Source organism: Daktulosphaira vitifoliae, unplaced genomic scaffold (assembly GCF_025091365.1).
Source record: "Daktulosphaira vitifoliae isolate Bord-2020 unplaced genomic scaffold, ASM2509136v1 Scaffold_1, whole genome shotgun sequence".
NCBI classification, from domain to species: Eukaryota; Metazoa; Arthropoda; class Insecta; order Hemiptera; family Phylloxeridae; genus Daktulosphaira; species Daktulosphaira vitifoliae.
In genome coordinates this window covers 30465336-30487462 of record NW_026099572.1, presented here as the reverse complement: position 1 = coordinate 30487462, position 22127 = coordinate 30465336, and the positions used below count along the sequence as shown (strand labels likewise).

Here is a 22127-nt window from a genome sequence, read left to right as displayed (position 1 = left end):
AAAAAAAAAAAAAAAAATGAGAGAATCTCGTTTACTGCTCAGATCACGATTAACAACATTTTTGTAGGCGAATGTCTGCGCTAAAATCTACCGCATCGCCCTCGCCATTTGAATAAAACCGGCACGCGGAATTCTTCGCAGAATAATAACACAACATAAAAGAGGGGCGTAAATGGAGATAAGGTTACCACCGCCGTCCGACTTGCATTCCCCGGATCCCTTCGGCCAGATAAACGCTCCGACCCTTCAGCGATAACAATCCCCTAGCACACAGCACCGACTCATCCTACCGCTACACCGTGTTCGCTTGAGGATGCGGTCATCTCTCCGGGGTCCTTTTCACGGTAGGTGTAACGCGTTTCCTCTTCCGGTCCGACACTTAACGCGACCGCAACATAAAAGCTTCGAATGCGGTCGACGGAGCAGTAGCTATGGGCGCGATAAAAGTACGTACAATAGTAATAACGGCAATAAAACAGCGGTACTTTCAGAGGCTGTGGGTCGGTCACAGCGAATCGGTTGTACGCGAAACAGTTTCTTCCAGCAACATTTTATCTGCAAATCTTACGAAAACGGTTAGTAAATAATTTCAAACGTACAAAGAAAAAGTATTCATGTTTTGGAATTTTGCGAATGGCGCGGCTCGGGTCGACTTACACTGCCATTATACACGGTGAAAACTATATTCAATCTGCGATGGTGTTATCTGTGAACCGATCGGCGGTCACGATTCTATTGCGGAACCAGTTGCGGCGTTACCTACACGAGTATTATTACAAAATCAACGCGTTTAAATACATTCCAAAGAAATTATTAATTTTTTACTTTTTTATGTCGTCGTATGATTCTTAAAACACGCACGTGCTCTCGCGCGTTACAGACAATGTCCGTCGAAGAGGCTGAACGGGAAAAGTTGGAAGAACCAAACCGAGTAAATTGTTTACGATTCTACGACGACCCCGCGGCAGTCGAATCAAACGCTTACCGGTGTGTAATATCGTTTTCGGGGCAAACGCATTGGAAAGTGACAAGACGAAACGTCTATAATAGTATGACTTGGTGTTTTTTGAATTTTTGGTATCGAGAAGAAAGCTACGGCGGCCCGTCTACAAATATCTTCTGTGTTGTCCGAACTACAGAGTTTGTTCTGGCAAAGTTTGCACTATACACTACAATTTAAAACACCGTCCCCATCGACGAATTCTTATCATTTTGACCATACACTCACTTGGCTACATTTGGCGGACTGTGGCGTTTTGTTTATTTAACGTATTTTGGACTGCGCGTGCTAGAGTCGATTTCACCTACCCGAGTCTAGTGACTGACCCCTTATCATATGCATTTAATTGTTCTCGTGCGGATCGTGAAGTGACGAATGCTGCGGTATATTAGAATTTCAACAATAATAATAAAATAACAACAAGTAATCCTATACGTATACGTTACGTTATTTGTTCGAATGTCGATATAAATCACGAACAACTTGTGTGTACACGAGTATTCGTTATCGCTCCATTGCTTCTTTAATAGACAACAACTGCAACGTTTTACACGAGTACCCACCCCCGAACTAAACGCTTTATCCTCAGTGTTTGCACACCACCGACTATTGTGTTTTATTATTAATACCGTCGTCGTCGTCGTCGTCATCAGAGCTTCATTGTGTGATCGTCGGTGTAAAGTCATCCGCACACACATACGCACAAAACAAAATCTGAACGTCTCGGACGCCTAAATGGTGACGGCTATGTAAACACGTTTCGATTATTGCCGCCAACAACCTCTTCTCGAAACTACTCTCTTGTCATGTATACCGTACGCATATACATCATCTGCTCCTCTGTTGTTCCTTAAGCGCGAGTTGAAATACATTATTTTATTATGTTTGTAAATACTGGCGGGTGCGCACAACAAAACGAGTATCATCTCCAGCAGTGTTCACCCGAGTGCATCACGAAAATAACGAATTAGTACAACACCGGAGTCTATTAGCAACTCTGCGCCGGAGTACAGTTGAACTACACTTTTTGTCCGTGTTTTTACTGAGTTTTCAATTTCTCAGTATGAGACACAGTGAATTTGTTTTAGATGATTAGTTAATTAAGATAATTGCAACTCCAAAAAGCGATAGAGAATTACGTTTAATTTTTCCGTTTATAATTCCTATAAATAAAATACCATCTCCACATTAATGATCAAGAGTAATTATTTTTAACAGCAATGAATAGCCACAAATTTAAACGTATGAGTCAGAATTAGCCGTGGGGTTAATCGAACTAAAGAAAGTAAAGTATTTTCAAGGACTTGACATGCCAAATATCTTGCACAATTCATGCAAAGTCACATCAATTAAAAATTGAACAAGAAAATGATTTAAACATGTTTCATTAATGCATTTCCTTAGTGTTCAATGTGTTGAACAACAGTCCATGTACACATGGATAATGTTTTTAATTCACCATAATCTTTATCAGTACGTGTCGGGTGACCTTGTTCGTAAAAATCGTACTACGATTTGTCGTTTAATGTCATGTTGTTAATAAATCGTATTGAACACGATGACTTGATGACCGGTTGATGTATACCTTCGGGCGTAGTAGTGGTTCTTATTTTTTAATACTCGAATACGTACAGTCGTAATAATCGTTCTAACCGGCACCACGTCTTCCCTTTAAGTCAAACGCATTTAACATGTTTTATTGCCAGTTTCGCGGCTAGTTTTAATACTCTAAATTGGCTCCGAAACCAATTCGCACAATACATTATGTTCACGTCGAGCACGTGTAACTCTTCGAGTCCTGTGCAATAATATCTTAGTACCTGCGCGTATACACTGGTGACTTTTACGACCGACGCTCATAAATTCATAATCTGAAATCGGTCAACTCTCGGCCGGCTTCCAATAATTGTCTGCACGCAATATTTCGAATTTTGACCACCCACAAACCACCAGTTGAGTTCCAATGGGTTCGTACAAGAATGTTTGCAATTGTAGCTACCACTTACTGAGTAATTGTGAAATAAAAACTTTTATAAGAATAATAATTCAATCAGCAGTTGTACGATGAGCCAAAGGAAATTTAATATAATAATAAACTATCAACAACGTTTAAAAATTCCAATCAAAAACACAAAAATAACGTCACACATGAAGTGTCCTCGAACACTGTTCGTGTCCGCGGTCGGGACGGATTCGCACGGATGATTCAGGTGACTTACTGTCTGTGGAACGGCAAAACTAATATACACCGTGTATAATTATTAAACCTATCTAATATCTTTATCGATCATTAATTCTAAGGAAACCGCCGAATGCGACTTCGCTCGATGGAATTATAATAATTCGTCTGGTCGTGATCCGTCCACTACTACATTAGCATACTCGTATACACACTAAAAACCCATTTTGTGCGCCTCAGTCCAGTAATTGCGGTTGCCTGGTAATATCCAACGTCGCTTCTTGGGGTTGACCGCAAGTACGAAATGATTTTCATTACTGTTTTTTAAGCCGAGTACAACGAATGGGGTCAAGATAATAACGTGTAACGGTAGCGTTTGAACACCGCCGATAGGTGTTGTAATTCGATCATTAGGTACGACACGTGACAAAATTATAGCCACCCATACTTTACTATCACTACTTAGTAAATGCCCACTGTTCATAGTTACAATAATTAGCATAGTACTTTATTACGGTATTCTCTAGTATATTACAATCGTTCATAGAACATACTAAATGACGTTTTAAACAATTTTAGAGGTTTTGGTGAAAAAGTCATATCGTTTTCATTAAGTACATTTAACTTTGCTAAACATTTGACTGATCGTTAGTATTTTTGTTTTTATATATTTATTATTATTCGATCCCAGAACGTGACTGGAAAGATTTTCGTTGTAACCCGATATGAGACGGCCGTGACAAAACCTTACTGTGAAGGGTCAAAGTGTGTTTTATAGCGGGTCAGATTGGTTGGGGGTATGCCGCCGTATAGGCTGCGAGAGGGGTTGACGATTAGCCGACAGTTGGCCGAAATTGAAATTTCTCGAATTACACGGGTCGTTGCGGGGTGCTATGGATGACGTCGTAAAAAACAACAACAATATAAACAGTTTTCGCGGAATTGCGGACAAAAAACAACACGAATACTATGTTCACTGTCTTAACCCCTAGTTAATATTTCTTTGCATAATTTATGGTTCTCGTGAGTATGTCGATATCTTGACGGTACCCAAACGAACTGTCAATGAATTACTCGATCAGTTGGCTTACAAGCTCTTTTGAGGTTCCATAATAGAACATCAAAAGTTTCTCACCCATATATAAACAGAAAACAATTGACAAAAAATCAACAATCGATTTTAAAGCCGAAAACTGCTACTTCCTAAAGAACATACTTAACTCCAAATTTGAATTCAATTAACCGCGACCAATTGACTCAGTCACACAGCCCATATTATCCAACCCTTTCTAGAACAATTATAATACTTTATATGCACAATGCACTATTTAATATATGGGCTCGCATAATCAGTGGATCGACCTCTGACACACAATCGCACGCAACGGCCGTATGCTACCACCTCGTCATCTAACACACAAAATGCGGGTTGAACCGAATAATAATAATAATAAAAAAAAAACCGTTATCAACAACAAGAGAGTATTCATCAAACTGTGAAAAAAATGTTTAATTTTAAATACCAATAAAATATGTTCATAAGCTGCGTTTATCAATTAGCCATTATAATTATCTTGATGAACGTTAATAAACATTCAAAAAAGTAAAAAACCACGAGCTGTCGAGGAATAAACGTCCTTAATTCACATAAATTAATTGAAAAAATTAACCAGATTGTATAAAAAAAAATATATGCTAACATTTTTTTAACCTATTACACTATAGGCCTTATAACAAACTCGATCTATACAACCTCCTTAATTGAACGTTATGATACAATGTACACGAGCCCTTTCATAAGTACCAATATAGTAACTGGTTTTTCTTTAGTATTTTAATTACACTGATAATGTCGTGTAATTTATCACCTAGTTAGACTCTTATAATTAAAGTTGCTTTTCGTACAATTCATCTTGTTTTTGATAAATGTCATTTGTGTTCACGATTATGAGTTCACAAATGTCTAGTACCGTTTATGCTGAACATATTTAAATAAACCATTATTGTGTACATTTTTTCCATCCGAAATCCGTTTTACAATAAAATAATATCGGCGAGCGTTTCAAGTAAAGAACTATCCTACTCTAGATTTAGTGTTACCGGCGTTTTGAGCTCTTATTCTTACTACTAGGAAACCTTTACCGTGTACTTACAACACAAGGACCAAAAGGCACGCCTTAGCCATGTCTCGGTCATCGAACAAGCGAGAGGCTCAGTGCCAAGTGCTGACTACCATTAATATTAAATAGTAATAGCGTACAACACTCCGAACTCGTTAACCGGAATGGATTAATTCTATTTGGAAGCTGTACAGTGAACTCCCTCGCGACGGCCAAAGTTTTACTTTTAATGTTTTTATGTAAATGCCTGTCGGTTATTGCGAGCCCGTCACCTTCCGTTCCACTGCTACTCGGTCGCAATGAGTTTTGAACTTTGCCGCGATTTTCACTTTTCGAATAATAATAATATTCCCTTAACACGTCTTGATCTTCAATGCAGCTCCGAGACGATGATGGCCCGTCTCTCTTATTTTATTTCTCGGCGTAAGATATTTTATTGATAATAACAATCGCTAATCAGTTCAAAATGACGAGATTACTTTTGGGCTCTCCCTCGGGTCTAGTATTTAATTGACAAAGGCCCGAAAAGTCGATGACGTTGACTTCTCTGTACCTCGACATTTAACGTCGAAACCCTCCGGGGCTGTACGGTATACTATCCGCAGTGAACTCTATCGCATTTGTTGTAACACAGTTTCGTTATGGTGGCAGGCGATTTTTATACATTTTCATTATGCGAGTGCCTTGTCAAAAACCCACACCGCGATGACGACCACGGCGAAAAAACTGCTGCTGCAGGCACCTCGAGGGTGCGGTCGTTTAATATAAACGGATTTATGCCGATCTCGATGTGCAAGTGTAACCGTCGTACAAAGGGTGACTGCCATAGCTACGTTCTCTTGAGCATTTGTTATCTCATCCGATTCGGGGGCGAGTGTTGGCGATTGACCGCACGAGTCACCGCAAAAAACCGAGGGGAGACAAAAAACAATACACGAATCTCGTTCATACGTCGAGATCAGATGCGTAACAAGTGATTCTAACTGAACGCGGAAAATCGCATTGCGTTTTGGCGTTTAGTAAATAACAAGGGTGTTTGCAAAACAAAAAACCCATAATGCATTATGACCTCGTGAAAAATGAATAGCTTACTGACATTTATCGTACACACGTGCCTCACACCTGTCTACGCGTATATTGTAACAAGCAAATACTAATCAAACGAAATAATACAGTGTACATAGTCCAGGCGATAACACGTACTACCAACTAAATGTAACAGACGTGTATCTCTGATTATTAACAACACAAGTACTACTCGTTTAAATTGCATAAATACGATTTGTGTTTCTCTCTCTAAAAAAAAAACAAAAATTCATTGAATTTTAATGTTTAAACAAATAAGTCACTCGAAAAATAAGAAGAACGAATAATTAATAACATTATAAAACATAATTAATAGTGAAACGACGTGAAGACGTATGATTGACAAACTCCACGTGACGCGACAGTTCAAACAACTATTTATATATACATAAAATTGCGTTAGATTTTGTTCTCTTGTTAAATTCTTTAATTAATGGCCCGTCGTCGACTTGTGAAATTGCTTCTCAAATAACACGGTGACAATTAAAAAAACCTCCGAACGGCGAGCAAAAAACAGCGCCAGACAATAACGAGTGAAAAAAAGCCCATACTGTTAAAACTCACGTTATCAATTTAAATAAACGTGCGATTGCGTCATTACGTACGTATTTTTATGTCCGAGAAATAGGATTCATCAATGTTGTGGTCGGCCGAGGTCAATCGGTCCATTAAAGTATTTAACGACGTACGTCTCATCGATTCTGTAGCGACACAATCATGTAGAAAACATAATGAGACAACTGCTGATATTGTAAAAAGGGGTTTGGTCAAACAAATTTATTAACATATCATTTATTTGTCTACAAAAAGCTCTGTTGAATTTTCGTTTGACCGTTTATATTCAGGTATTGAATATTGGTCATATTCAGGGACGAAAATAAGAGACTAGAAAAAATATGTCTAATAACCTTAACCCAAAATCCGAAACAGATAATAAGTAACAAGTATTTTTTGCTTCTTAAAAATAATTTCACCTCCATCGAATATTAAAAATATAAATAATACGCACAGCGGCAAAAAAAACCTTATACCACAAATCACGCTTCTTTGTGCTAATGCATTTAAACAAAATAATTGAACTATCCAAAAATCAATTCATTTTTGATTATTACTTTAAAGTCAGTAGATATATCAATTTTAAACATTTTTTGTGTTTTATAAATGAGCAAAGTTTCACACATTAGTATGGTAACATATTATGCGTACCCGAAATCGGGTCGTAACTAGCCGTCTAATTAAAATGCAGTCCCTTCTGAGTAAAACAAAGTGTCTCGTTGACCCTCAACGCTTTCGATAAAAAATGTCAACCCCAAGGACATAAAACATACGTGTAAAAATTCTCAAAAACAAATATTTGGAACAACTACAACTGCATATTCTGGGACGTTTAAAATGCAAGTGTGCTCATCGAGTGTAATTAATTTTAAATTAAAAGCATTATTTTCAATAAAATACCTAAATATTCACTGGTACAATTCTGAAATTCTTCTCTCTTGACTGTGCTAATATTCGTTTACAATTTTACAGGTATTAATTAAAACCTTTTGTTTGTTATTTAGATGCCTGTGGTTTATCAGACGTCGCACACATTGAGTCGTTACAGGAAAAATCGCAGTGTGCCCTGGAAGAATACTGTCGCACCCAATATCCCAATCAGCCAATTAGGTTTGGAAAATTGCTACTAAGACTACCTTCGTTACGCACAGTCAGTTCACAAGTTATCGAACAATTGTTCTTCGTCCGATTAGTAGGAAAAACGCCCATTGAGACGCTCATCCGAGACATGTTGCTGAGTGGCAGTAGTTTCAGTTGGCCATACATCAACTCCATGTGACACTCCGTTTGGAGGCAGATGACAGGGACGCCTGCCTCGTTATGAACATATGACATCAACGCAAATACTTAGAATAGTTCAAAGGCTCTTGAGTTTATAATAAGCACGCAACTGAATACGGAAGATAGGGGAGAGACGTTGGTCAACCTAAAATAATTTAAAAAATCATGTTGTATAAAAGATATTTTAAAGTAAAAATATGCATATATTGTTATAAGAAACGTCGAGACAGTGTATTTGGTTTTCTTTCTGTGATTAATGATAATTATTAATTTCTTTCCATATCTATCCCAAATATTAGATAGTAAGTGGTTTACACAGTTGTTGGACTGGGAATGATGCAATTCAAATATATATATGTATGTATGTGTGTGTGTGTGTGTGTAAATTAAAACAAGTAACCCATAGATACTGAGCAGATATTTGATATTTTTTAACTTAGAAGTTAAAAGATAACAATCATGGCCTTCTTATAAAGTTCTTAACTTACTCATTATCTTGGGTGTTCATGTCTTTAAACTAATCAATAGTGTATTTCATGAATTTTACTTATACACTATATTAGTAGGCTATCTTGAAACCAAATAATTAAATTTTTTAAACAAAATACAAACTTGAGTCATAATTTATAAGTTTTTATCAAATTTTCTCCTTTTATTTTCGCGATTCTTTATTGTGAAGCATTATAATATTATTTTAAACTTGATATAATTTAAAGTATGATATCTTATACTATGATTTTTTCTATCAGGGGATTTTTGTTGTTTTATTTTTATTATTATTATTATTTTTTTTTTTTTGTTATATGTTATTATAATACTTTGTTCATTTTTATCCTAATACTTATATTTTCCTTATTAAAACAAAAAAATACTTGAATGTAATATATATATACAATATATATCCAAAACTTGATAGTACTGAATATAGTTATTTTGTAGGGTCTCCGCACCAAGTTAAGTCAATCATTATTTTAAAGTCTATTTTTGTATAATTTTTTTAATGCAGTTTTGTTATGTTACCGTAAATAATAGGCCTATTTTGATTTTAAAATGTAATAAATTGTAAAAATTATTATGTATAAATTATTTTTTGGGGTACTGCGTTTGTTCTTAATATTGTTACTACGTACACACTATTTATTAATCGTATTTAGAACTATAAATATATTTTTTCCTTTTTTATTATTTTGTTTAAAATCATGAATAATGAACATAAATATTTTCTCTAAATTAAATGTATTGTATGTTAAATATTAATATGCTCAAGTAACTTGAAAAAATTGTACAACAAAAATTAAATTATTGATATTTATTCTCTCCGCTACCTTCAACATCATATTACATCAATATAACAATAACATCATATTGGATATTTAATCCAAAATACTTTTTTAAAAATAATCAGTTTTTATTAATTAATGTAAATACTGTAAATAAAAAAAGTTTGTTTTGTTTTCAATTACTTAAAATGTATATGAAACCATATGATTTTATATCATACTTAAATATTCCCATGTACATCAAGCCAATATAATGTTGTACTGTGACTTATAATTAGGTAAATAAAAAGTTTATCTTATTAAGGATTAATTGGAAATTCTTTCTGATAAAAGTAATTAGCCTTTGTAAACTTTTTTCAATATTTATATATATATATCTTTAACTTATAATAGTAGTAATACTGTTATACCCACTCTTCCATTTTATAACACATCTTACATAATGGTAAATTATTGTTTTGTGTAATATTCAATTATTTACCTACTTTAAAACAGTACTAATTTAAAGCGTTTTCTCACTAGCATATTTATAATAATATTGTTGTATATATTTAATCGTTTAATGTGTATAGTAAATAAAATATGCCATATGAAATATAATTTGTTTATTATTTTTACATTTTTCCTTATCAAAGATAATATAGTCGCTAGATGTGGACTGTGACAACATGGGTCGTAATAATCTGGTGTTTAATTTACATTCCAGCCTTAAACAATTGGTATACAATTATTTAAAAAATCAGAGAAAAAATATATCAACAATCGAATTATAGTGTTAAAATTCCATTAATATAAATTGAATCATTTGACCTTTATAAGAAATCATGATGTTCTATTTGAATGATCAAAAACTGCAACTCATTGCATTTAAAAGGTCATGGTTTTAAATGCAGAATTTGCTATGAAAAAAAAAAAGATTTAGAATATTCTAGTGCATACTTTTTAGCTGATGAAATTTTTTATCTGTAAGTAGTCAGGAAAAGTATTGCTAGATACTTTAAATAGAACAAAATGAGTCAACCGGACAAGAAATTTCGTTTCCTTCTGCGTTCTTTGAATGTTTGGCAAACTAGATATAATTTAAAAACACCGAAGTGCTCTGTGTGAGTGATAATTATTTTTAAAATAATATAAAAAGTGTCAATAAACCCTCAGTCATTTATACTTAAAAAATTAATCGAACGAATATCCGTACATACAAAAATACGAAAATAATTAACCCATTGGAATTATAATAATTATATCTTCTTGGGTGTTCTTTTATAGTTAGACCTTTCTCTGACGTGTGTTGTATTAAATACCGTAACGCAGTGTCAAGAAATTGCCAGATGCTAACAATTCTATTGAACCATCATAAGGAGTTAAGATGATATTATATTTTTAAAACTTTAGAAGATTTAAAATACTATTATCACTTAAACTCAACAAGTATATTACTTAATAATAAAATCTTATACCTCATTAATATAGCTAAAAATTAATTTCACGAAATGCGATATATTTAAAATTTCTTAAAATAAATAGTACATATATACATATATATATATATATATATATATATATATATATATAAGAAGTACTAGTAAAATAACTATAACTAAAAATATTATGGTTATGGTCCGTGCTGTATTTTTTGAATATTTTGTTTGTTACTTAACAAATTAAACATACATATTACTTAATTAAAATATTTTAAATAATTTTAAATTAAATTTTTACTAACCAAACTCATTGGATGTATGATATAATATTTTTAAGCGCATTAACAATTAATAATAAATAAATTTTACTGACAAAACTTACCAATATGTTTGTATTAGATGTTTATTTAAAAACACAGAAATACGTTTTATCAACAAAATTTTACAGATTCATATAAAACATACACATATTTAAGCCGAAAAATAGTATTTATACGTATATATTACTCAGTATAATAATATCGTCTTATAACTTTACTTGAAATAAAATGATAAACAATGATATAAATCGTGATAATATTAATTACTAAAATAATAAAGGTAATTATACCTGTTATATTTAGGGGATACAAAATTTAAATTAAAAAATAGAATTTAAAATGCCTACTAGGTAATTGAATAATTAAAAATTAATATAAATTTACCATAGACTAGATACAATATTTGACGCTCTGTGTTCAATATAATAATAATTATTTATTTATCTGTAAGTATTTTAAATCTTTTTAAAAATAAATAACGGTCATAAGATTTTACTTTTACATTGATGAAAATGAAGTAATTTTAAATTAGTAATAATGTAATATTGGACTTTTAGAAGTTTTGGTTAAAATGGTTATAACCTTTTAAAGAGATAAAATTATCTCAACTTGTATTGTGTAAAATGATAACAAACCTAACATGGTTTAGTCTCCTTAGTTTTGTTGTAATTTTAATTGAAGTTTTCCTTTAAGGTAATATGTTTTCATCCTACTAGAAAATATAATCACAATATTCATTAGTAACTAGGCAATTTTTTATATCTTTTTAAGTACCTATTAAAATAGTGTATAAGTGCAAATAATATATCTAAAAAATTTAAATATTGTGTGTGAGACCAATTTTTTTTTTTTTTAAATTAAAAACAAAAATGAGTTTTAAATTCTTATATTAATTATAAAATACTACATCTTAGTATACTTCACTTAAATACTAGTTTATATATGCTTTTTATGTAATTATACTCTAAAAACAAACTTTACTAGTTTTTTAGTCTAAATCCTTTAAAATAGAATTTTATTATATGAATGTCAAAAAAATCACTATATTCACTATTTAATAGGAAAAAATGTTTTGCAAGTAAAAAATTCTATTTAATTTATTTTCAAATAATAAAAGTAATTTTATACTTTCCAAAATTGTTGTTCATTTTTTATTTATTTGAAGGTTTACTTTGTATACATTTTCTTAAACCCCTATTTCAGCCTGTATAATAAAATTTGTATTAATATAATCAATTATTGATGTCCAAAAAAAGAGACTTCAATTAATAAATAAAAATTTATTCTTCATATATTAATTTTTATGCTCTTACTAAACTTTATATAACATGTTTAATTCTAAATTTTACTTTATCTAAACTTCATATTGTTTTACTAAAACAGTTATTTTAATTTCATTGGCTTAGCATAGAAAGTCATTAACAGTTATTATTTCTTTATAATAATTTTTTTTATATTTCTTATTACTACTGTTTAGCAAATATGTGATCTTAATTTTTTATGATATTGTGAAAGATAATATTTTTAGCTTTAACACAGTCTTAATTTAAAAAAAGATCTCGTAAATTCTCATATTTTAGATAATAGTAATAACAAAATTAAAAATAATGTGAATAAGTTTCTGCATCAAGCCAATAAATTTATTTATTATTTTCAGTTCTTATTACTATAATATTTATGAAAATGGAAAAATCTGCTAAAACTGCATGGCTTAGTTCAAAATTGAAACAATTTGCTTTAGATGAAGATATTTATTTAAACTATATTGAGAGTGTTTTAGAAGGTGAAGAAGAACAAAGTGAAAAAATTATTGCACTTGAATCTATTCTTGCTGAAGTTTTAGTGAGTTGATAGTTTGTATTAAATTACTTAAAAAGTTTAATTTTAAGCCAATATTTCCATGTATGAAGCAAAGTTGACAATAACTATACTCAAAATCATTATTAAAAATATTACTTTGTATTTATGTTTATTGATAAAATTGACATATACTATAGAAATTGATAATGTGTTTGTGATATTTGTAACAGTGGTTTTTTTTCAAATCTTTAAAAGCCTCCCTAAAAAAAATATGACTCACTTTCAATGGTGGATATACAAGAATTTTAAATAGTCTAGATTACCCCCAGACACGTATTTATACATTATAATATGTAAAATAAGATACTAATACCTACATAAAGGTACATATTATTCTTTATGGTTCCTTAGAAAAATATTGAAAACCATCCACTACTTAACTTTAGAGAATAAAAATCCTTATATTAAAATATTTTTACACTTTTTTCTGGGTGTGCCTCGTACACATCAAACAAACTATCTTCTTTCTTAATTCTAATGTTATGGTTAGTCAATAAATATATTTTAATAGAGAAGTATAATAGTTTTCTAACATAATCTTGATTATAGAAAATATATCCATTAATTTTGTCTAGTATGAAAATATGAAATATTAACTATATAGAATACAAATATAGCATATTAGTAATATAAATTTTTTTTTACTTATTATTAAGTATGAAAATTAAATTTTTTATATTATTCAAATATTATATGAGTAATTGAATAATTAATTTTAATAATTATTCTGTTATTACTAAATATTTAGTTTCTCAAATAACCATATATATTTTATCGTAACTATCTAAATACTTAATTATTATTTTTGTTAAATTGTCAGTGTTTTTTGTGTATCATTTGTGAACTCTTTTTTAATATAATTTTTATGAACAGTTTATTTATTATAACCATCGGTTGATTATTACTTCAATTTTTTAATATTTAATTTTTTTAGAGTGTATCAGAAGCAAAGACTCAATGTATGGAAATTGTATCTATGTATCACACACAAAACCCTACTGAAGATAAAACTGCTAAAATTGAAACTGAAAATCCTGAAAAAGCTTTAATTAAATTACTAGAAAATAATATAAGAACTGTTGTTACAATACCCAATAAAAATACCTCTGACCTTGATAAAGATTCAGACTTAGCTAAAATAAGAAAAAATATATTATCACAATATGCTCAAGTATGTATAAAAACATTTCTAAGGTAACAAAAAATAAAAATCCTTATATAATCTTTATTTTGCATTTGAAAAATCAAGTACAAACCGTAAAGTTGAAGAAAATTTAAAAAAAAAAACAAGTTTTAAAAGTATACAAATTATGAGGTACAACAAATTCAGCATAATTGAATAAGTAGTTAATCATTTTTCAAAATTTTCAATCATTTGTTAATATAAATTTAATCTGAATAATATTGTTTTTTTATTTTAATTAACTACAATAATTTGAACCATGTTACACAAATATGTTAATTACAGTTTTAAAAATTTTACGTTTTTCAGAAGTTATTTTTTAACAATTTGATTAAAATATTATTAATTAATATTTTGTTTTTACAGTGTCATATTGTTTTGATTTTTACACTTGAAAGTTGAATATCAACAATTTTCTGGATTTCAGAAGGAAGATAATTCGGAAGAAGAAGAAACAAGTGACTTAGATATAGAACACAACACTAATGCAAGTGCTGTATTGGCTGCTAAAAAAGAACAGAGAGAACGAGCCAAAGAACAGAGTCTCAGAAAGAAAGAAAAAGATAAAGAAGACAGGTAAAAGCGTAGTAGGACATAAAAATTAATTAAAGGATGGAAAAAATGAACTCATTATTTTCATTTTGATAGTGTGAATAATAATCTAGATATTAAGTTTTAAAATAACTCAATATTTAACTACAATTCCAAGTTAATTTTCTAAAAATGTATACTGGCAAAATTTTTAAAAATTTAAGAAGTTATAGAAGTGCATTGTTTGTCACATATATGTATAGATTTAATCATGAATTCACTCATTAAGTATTAATATTTAATTTTTACTAAGAAATCTATGCACTTGTCATCCATCAAAACTTACTAAATGTTCTAATAACTTACTAATATATTATTTCTATGTATTGATATTATTTTTTATTTGATAAAATATTTAATTTCAAATAATAATAGTAATGACTACATTACATAAAAAAATTACTTGATCGCCTAATTTTTTTTAAGGATCAACTCTACCTTTATAAAATATGTAAATTTCTAACTAAATTATATTATTGACCTCTAAAAATTGTTATTTAACCATTAAAAAATTGATTTTTGTTGAGGAATTCCAAACTTATTCAACATTCTGTATAATTCCAATATTTTATTATTTATTTTTTTTGTACTAAAATTATTAAATATTTTATTCTATGAATTTTTTTATTAATAAAATTTAATAAAAAAAATTATTTTATTGTAGAGAAAAACAAAAACAACTTGCTCAAGAAAAAAAGGACGCTAAGAAAAAAAAAGCACAGAAAGTGGAAAGAAAGCGATAAGCTGCATTTCAATAATATTTCATTTACAAATGTATATATTTTCAAATTATTGTTTTAAAATAAAGTTTGTTCATATTGCAGTATAGTATCATTTTTGTTTTTTTAGTTAAGGTTCTTGAAAATTTATTTAATAAATTCACATATATTATATTTTCTTCCAGACCTTTTAAAACTATGACGCCCCCGCCCATTTGCTCCAAACAATATTTATATTGCTCCATAAATTAAACTAGATTACATTAAACATTAAACATAGCAGCTCTCACTGCTCTAAAGAACAGTCAGGAAGCAATTTTCCACTTATACCAAAGGCCAGTTTACCTCTGCTTTTTATGGCTAATTGCAGATGCTTAGAATGGGTACAAAATATTTTTTTAAAAACATTGTTTTTAACAAATAAGTTGATGTACAATCTTCTTCTTAATGATAAATAGTCATTAACTTATATATATTTTTATAATAATACTATTACATTAGTTTGAAATTTATTCTTCCTTTCCTGATAAATTAATTAACTTACATTATCTATTATAAGTCTGATAAAATAAGATCTGCCTTTCAAAATTCCTAAAAAAACTGACATTAAATTGTAGTGTAAAATACTAAAATTAAAAGACACCAAAATTAAACTAAAGCTTAGATATTGCTAAAAAGCTAGTAACACCAAAAATAAATCATTATACTTCAAAAAATTATTATAAGACAGTTGTTTTTCTAGTTATAAGAATAACACATCTGCAAATGAATAATTACACATAATTACATTTTTTTTAAAGTCAAGACGTACTAACAAAAAAATTTGAAATAAAGTAGATAACTATATAATTCATATTATTCTTTATTTATGTCAACTTTCTATTAATTATTTATATTTTTACAATAAATAGTCATAAAACTGAAACGATTAACAAATTACAATTTATTTTAACATTATTCTACTATATTAACAAATATAATTTATATTTACATATTGTTAAAATTTCATGAACTGCTATAACATCATTTATATTCAATATTATTATTAATACATTAGATCTAAAAATAACTTATTACAATACTTATTATTAATACTTCTTACATGCATTTATTGTGCTTTAATATTTTAAAACTGATCATTATAATAAACAAATCAAAATACATAGTTTTTAGGAAATAATTTATTATTGGTGACTCATTTATTAGTTACATTTATAAAGCACTTACTTTGTATACAGAAAAATAAAATTGATACTATGCATTAACTATTTTTTATTGTTAAAGCAAATACATGGATTACATCTCAGAGATTAATTTATGATATTTGAATAATTAAATTAAAATAAGCCATTATTGATAAATGGACGAAACATCTAGTGTTAAATTTCTTATTAAATTAGATCGGTTTACCCGTGTAGTTTTAATTTCTTGTAAAACCATAGTTTTACAATCAATACAAACTGGCATTTGAGTATTGTGTTTTGAGCTATAACATAGTAAACTTATTTTAATCTCAAAAACTTATAACTAATAATTAAAAATAATTAAAATTCAAATGAATAATTACAATAAGTTGCACATTTTATTTTAGTATAATATGTATAAAGACGCATTAATAAAAGTTACACTAACAATAACCTCCAACTCATCACAGGGGCTTTTATGAGTTCATCAATTAAAATTTATTTTGCATAACTAACAAAGTATCTTCAAAAATATTATGGAAAATTAAAATATTATAATATAATAAATCTCAAAAATTCTATATACAATTATAATAATAATTTTTATGAATTTCTACCATATTTTGAAATTCCCTTAAGAAAAGAATCAAACTTTGGACCAAATGTGGAACTAAAAACTTAATGAATCATAGTATATTGGAATTTGTCCTTATAGATTTTTTTTTTTATCTAATCAACCTACGGCGTTAAAAATTATTTACCGATATTCAATTTAAAATAAAAGATAATCTAAATTTGGTATTATAAAACCAGAGGCAACAATAATCTTTTTAAATGTGCCATAAATATCGATATTTATTCTTGCTATTGTGAGTGATATAACAATGATTATCAATAAAAACTTGTTTATAACAGCGTGAAGATGGAAATTACTTAAACAATAAATTATCAATAGAAAATTGTCAAAAACTGCTAAACTTTGATAGCAATAACAGAAGAACAATTCATCATTAAATAATATTATAAGAGCAAAATTTTTTATAAATTGATTTTTTGTCATATCATTAAATTTAAAAAAAGGGTTTCTATTAAAGAAAATTAATGTTTAAGTATTTTATCTCTGAAGGGATGAGGAAAAATTTATTTATCTTTACATTATTGTAGAGTTTTACGTCACAACACAATTTTTTTCTTTACAAAATTAAAAATTTTCTATAGTTTGCAAGAAAATGAGTATCTTCTTTAATTTATCATCTTATATATTAAACTACTTTGATTAGTAAGGTGAGGAAAGGTAAGTGTGTATGCTTTTTTTTCTTAAATTGTCATAAAATGATTCATGTATTAAACCTTGTTAAATAATTATCATATATAATATAAAAACTGTCAGAGTACCAGGATCTCTACTAATAAGTTCAAACAAATAAAAATTCAAGTTGACAGTGCTTATTAATTATTAATTTACTTATTAAATAACTTAAAATTAAAACTATATCAAAAATATTATTAATTTCAAACAAAAAAATATTAAACTCAAAAAGCCACAAATATTACTAAAAAATTGCGGATACGTATTTCAGAAACAATGCTACCATTATCAACGCTAAACACATACTGACTTATTACTTATTAAAGTAAAAAAATATGATGGTTTCACTTACCCCAATAAAGGTGCTAGTTAAACAATGTTATTAAATATTACATTAAACAAAAATAAATTTTAAATAATAATCTCAAATAATCTAAGTAATTATATTTTTAATTAATAAGATCTACATAACAGGTATTACCCCGAGTACACACATTTACTGGAGCAAATGAGAATTCACATTTAAATAAAATATAATATTATTTAATTGTTAAAATTTTAAAATATAGAAGATAGAAAGTGTAATTATTAATTTAGTTGAAATTAATTGAGTGAAAAAGTCAGTATTTGACCAAACAGTATCAAATTTTATAAGTTAAGCGATAACAGTTTATGTCACTTGATACTTAATGACTCTAAACGTAACAGGGCTACAAGCATAAAAATTTGAACTATTGAAAGAGAATAGCATAACGTTTTAATAAAATTTATTCTAATGGATAATCATAAATTTTATCAGGTCAAAATATTCTGCAAACACACCATATCACACATTATTTAAAATAAAAATCTTACTTATTATTATTTTGACCCGATGATCCATGATAACTTGCAGACATATTAGTATTCTTTGTGGGTACTCCTAGAGTTTTTTGTGGACTTGTTGGAGCACTTCCCCAATTGTTCATACTTTTTGTCCACCATGGATTGTGTTCTGATGCAGCTACACTAGGACTAAGTGCAACAACAGGAATTTGTGACAAGTGATCAGTAGGCATACGCATCTAATATATAATATTTTTAGTTTATATTTACAAAAAAAAACAATCTTGACCTTTACCTTAGTACAACATTTTGAACACACCGTTCTTTGACACATTTTACATTCCTGCCCCCATGGCCCGAAAATACCAAACCTAGTTTTCATACACAGGAAACATACCTACAGCATAAAATATAAATAATTTATATTTATTATTTATTTATGTTTGATATCATTTCTAAAAAAAAATGCTTGTCCTAAAGAGGATAAGAAAAACTACATAGTTCAATGCATCAAAATCAAACCCCAGAAAGTATAATTTTTGTCTTATACAATTACTTTTCGGTTTTCAACATCATCTTTAAAATGACCTTCAACGGGCAAACTTTCAATTTCTGCTTTTGTTAAAACACTCCTTATATGTATCAATTCTTGCAATGTTAAGGCTAAACAATCACTCTAAAAAAAAATGTAACTGATTTATTAAAAAAATTTCACTTAAATAATATTTTGATAATTTTTTATTATTAAAAGTATAATAAATAATTATATATATTGACGAACAGTTTTTAAAAAAAGTTATAAATAATTTTAGACAATTTAAATTGTTAAGAAATTTTAAGATATTTATTTTCTATTTATTAACACAATAAAATTTTTAAAAACAATTATAAATATTATCATTGTACAACAAATAAAGAATGATTCTTTTAACGCTAGCCTCTCAATTTTTCTCAAAATAATAAATTTTTTTAGTAATTTCTATTTTGGAATTTGTATTTTACACATGTATATCCACTAGGTGGCCCTCAAAAATTGAACATCTTTTTTTTTTTTTACATTACCTCTTAATTTTTTTTTAATGGTCAAAAAAATGAGCTGTGCAAAATTTGGGACCGATCCGTTAAGGTTAACCCGTGCCCCCGGGCCTATTAAGTTGAGTCGAAGAGTCAAATTTAATAGAAATTGATCTATGTCTCATAACTTTTTTTTCTCTTAACTTAGAATTATAAAAGTAAAACTCAAGTAAAGAAAATTTTACAAGAAATTCAAAAATAATAACTTCAATATTGTTTTCTCAATAAATAGCCTACTAAAACACTACATACAGTAAAAAACATGTAAAAGTCTTAAAATATGTTATAACTGATTTTGTTGATTTTTAATTATTTATTTTCATTTTATTTTTTGGAAAACGCATATTCGTTTAAAAAAAGATTCTAGAAGTTTAATTTTTTATGCCATGTACGATAATTATATTAGATTTATTATTTTATGGACAGTTAATTAATGATTAATTACAAATTTAACAAAATTGATTGTATTATTACATTTTGTCGTATCAATATATCAATTTTGGTTTACTGAATTACTTTAAGATAGTACCAATTATATTATTATTAAAGATAAGTATATTTGAGTTATTTTCGACAACTGACATAATTTGTGTCGTATAAATGCAGCNAAGTTATTTTCGACAACTGACATAATTGACTGAAGGTGAAGTGCGGATGTTGTTATTTTTATCATTGGTCATTTCTCGTGCGCTCTCCTCCTCATGTCTAGGTACAAAATTGTAAATATCCTCTGATGCACTAATTTAAAATTATTCAACCAGTCATTTGCGACCAGTCATGTCGCAATTGTATGCAAGTTATAAGGAATAATAGATAAATGATTATAGAGAAATTGAGTGGCTTGGGTTAAAAGAATTATCTTGTTTGTATACAAGAATAAACAAAAAAAAATTAATTGAAGAAACAAAAAAAGGTTGCCATCCAAATTTAGTTTTACTATCAACCCTATCACTCAGAAGCGTTTTTAAAATAAATTTTTTTTTTTATGTTTATATTAACTAAGAACTTGACATTTAAATCTTCTACATATTTATTTCAATATACATACAATGATAAAAAACCTAGCACAGGGGGGTCGCGGCACAGTGGTGACGTGCATAGTTGGATTAAGTATAATGATATCTGACAGTGATTAAAATCACTATCATAAGAAACGCTTCGATGCAAATCTGTAGATAGTGTTTCATTTAGAGAAATTGGTGGAATATTCTAAAAGCAACATCAACTCTTATTTCTTTAATTATATCCTGATTAGTAGTTCTTTGATTTTAAAATATAATATATGAATAAATACTAATTATAGTTTTTAAATTCAGTATGAAATTGTGAGGCCAGCTATGATGTATGGTTCATAGTGTTGGGCGGTTCATAAGAAAGTAGAGCAGAGATGAGAATGCTTAGTTGGATGAGTGGAGTGACTAGAGAAGATAGGATAAGGAACGAGCATATAAGAGGAAGTAAAAGTGTTGCGTCAATCGTGGATAAGATGACAGAAAATAGACTTAGATTTTTTAGTCATGCTATGAGGAGAGAAGAATCGGAAGCTGTAAGAACAGTTATAGAAACGAATGTTGAAGAAGATATAGAGGAAGACCAAAAAAGAGATTGAGGGATGCTATTGAATGCAATTTGAGGACAGTTGATGTGAGCGTAGAAGAAGTGGGAGATCGTGTCAAGTGGAATCTTAGGATAAGGGTTGCCGACCCCAAGTAGTTGGAATTAAGGCAAAGAAAAAGAAAAAGATTACCAGAAATTCCGGTGGCAATTGACATAATATGATTGTTGTTTGGGAATGTACAATTCAGCGTTTAGTTGGGTTTAAACAATAGTGTCAAATCAATTACCTACTCTATCGGTTGTATCTTAATATACACTACACTTAAATGATACTATAAATAAATAAATTCACACATATACATGTATGCATTTATAACATTGTGTCTAATGTATAACATGATAAAAAGTAACCGTAAAATGAAATATAAATTTTAGTACTCATATTAAATGTAATGTAACTCGAAAAATATTTGTTTAAATGAAAAAATATAAGATAATTTTTTTGTTTATAATTGTCTTTTAAACAACTTTTGTACGAAACTTTTTTTTGTAAGTTAAATATTTTTTGAGAAAATTAAAAAAG

General features: G+C 28.7%; 3 protein-coding genes and 1 long non-coding RNA gene across 10 annotated transcripts in view; 2 read left to right on the top strand and 2 right to left on the bottom strand.

Moving 5' to 3' along the window:
• Nucleotides 1-7950, bottom strand: part of LOC126894051 (uncharacterized) — a 42354-nt gene extending 34404 nt beyond the window's left edge. Inside the window, exon 1 of the long non-coding RNA XR_007701302.1 lies at nucleotides 7841-7950. This is a non-coding gene — a long non-coding RNA (uncharacterized LOC126894051). The remainder of the gene's footprint in view (nucleotides 1-7840) is intronic.
• The window catches only part of LOC126894041 (steroid receptor seven-up, isoforms B/C), a 31146-nt gene extending 21101 nt beyond the window's left edge, over nucleotides 1-10045 (top strand). For 2 of the 4 annotated variants that reach the window (XM_050664684.1, XM_050664683.1), the window contains exon 5: nucleotides 7945-10045. In XM_050664684.1, coding sequence (XP_050520641.1) covers nucleotides 7945-8219 — 275 coding nt within the window. In that variant the 3' untranslated portion in view covers nucleotides 8220-10045. The remainder of the gene's footprint in view (nucleotides 1-7944) is intronic. The other 2 variants (XM_050664682.1, XM_050664681.1) reach the window with 2 other exon arrangements.
• Nucleotides 10046-11818: 1773 nt separating this feature from the next.
• Nucleotides 11819-15704, top strand: LOC126894047 (coiled-coil domain-containing protein 43). 2 transcript variants are annotated; one of them, XM_050664694.1, is made up of 5 exons: nucleotides 11819-11935; nucleotides 12900-13084; nucleotides 14037-14273; nucleotides 14713-14861; nucleotides 15541-15704. In XM_050664694.1, the coding sequence occupies exons 2-5, from the start codon at nucleotides 12920-12922 to the stop codon at nucleotides 15617-15619; spliced, it is 630 nt and encodes a 209-aa protein (XP_050520651.1). In that variant the 5' UTR covers nucleotides 11819-11935; nucleotides 12900-12919; the 3' UTR covers nucleotides 15620-15704. The 2 variants fall into 2 exon arrangements, with proteins under 2 accessions (XP_050520651.1, XP_050520649.1); XM_050664692.1 differs by lacking the exon at nucleotides 11819-11935 and adding an exon at nucleotides 12254-12320.
• A 990-nt stretch (nucleotides 15705-16694) lies between these two features.
• The window catches only part of LOC126894032 (protein spire homolog 1), an 18774-nt gene continuing 13341 nt past the window's right edge, over nucleotides 16695-22127 (bottom strand). For 2 of the 3 annotated variants that reach the window (XM_050664667.1, XM_050664666.1), the window contains 4 exons: nucleotides 19470-19589; nucleotides 19209-19310; nucleotides 18944-19152; nucleotides 16695-17081 (listed from right to left, as the gene is read on the bottom strand). In XM_050664667.1, the coding sequence (XP_050520624.1) occupies nucleotides 16946-17081; nucleotides 18944-19152; nucleotides 19209-19310; nucleotides 19470-19589 (567 nt within the window). In that variant the 3' untranslated portion in view covers nucleotides 16695-16945. The remainder of the gene's footprint in view (nucleotides 17082-18943; nucleotides 19153-19208; nucleotides 19311-19469; nucleotides 19590-22127) is intronic. The other variant, XM_050664668.1, reaches the window with a different exon arrangement.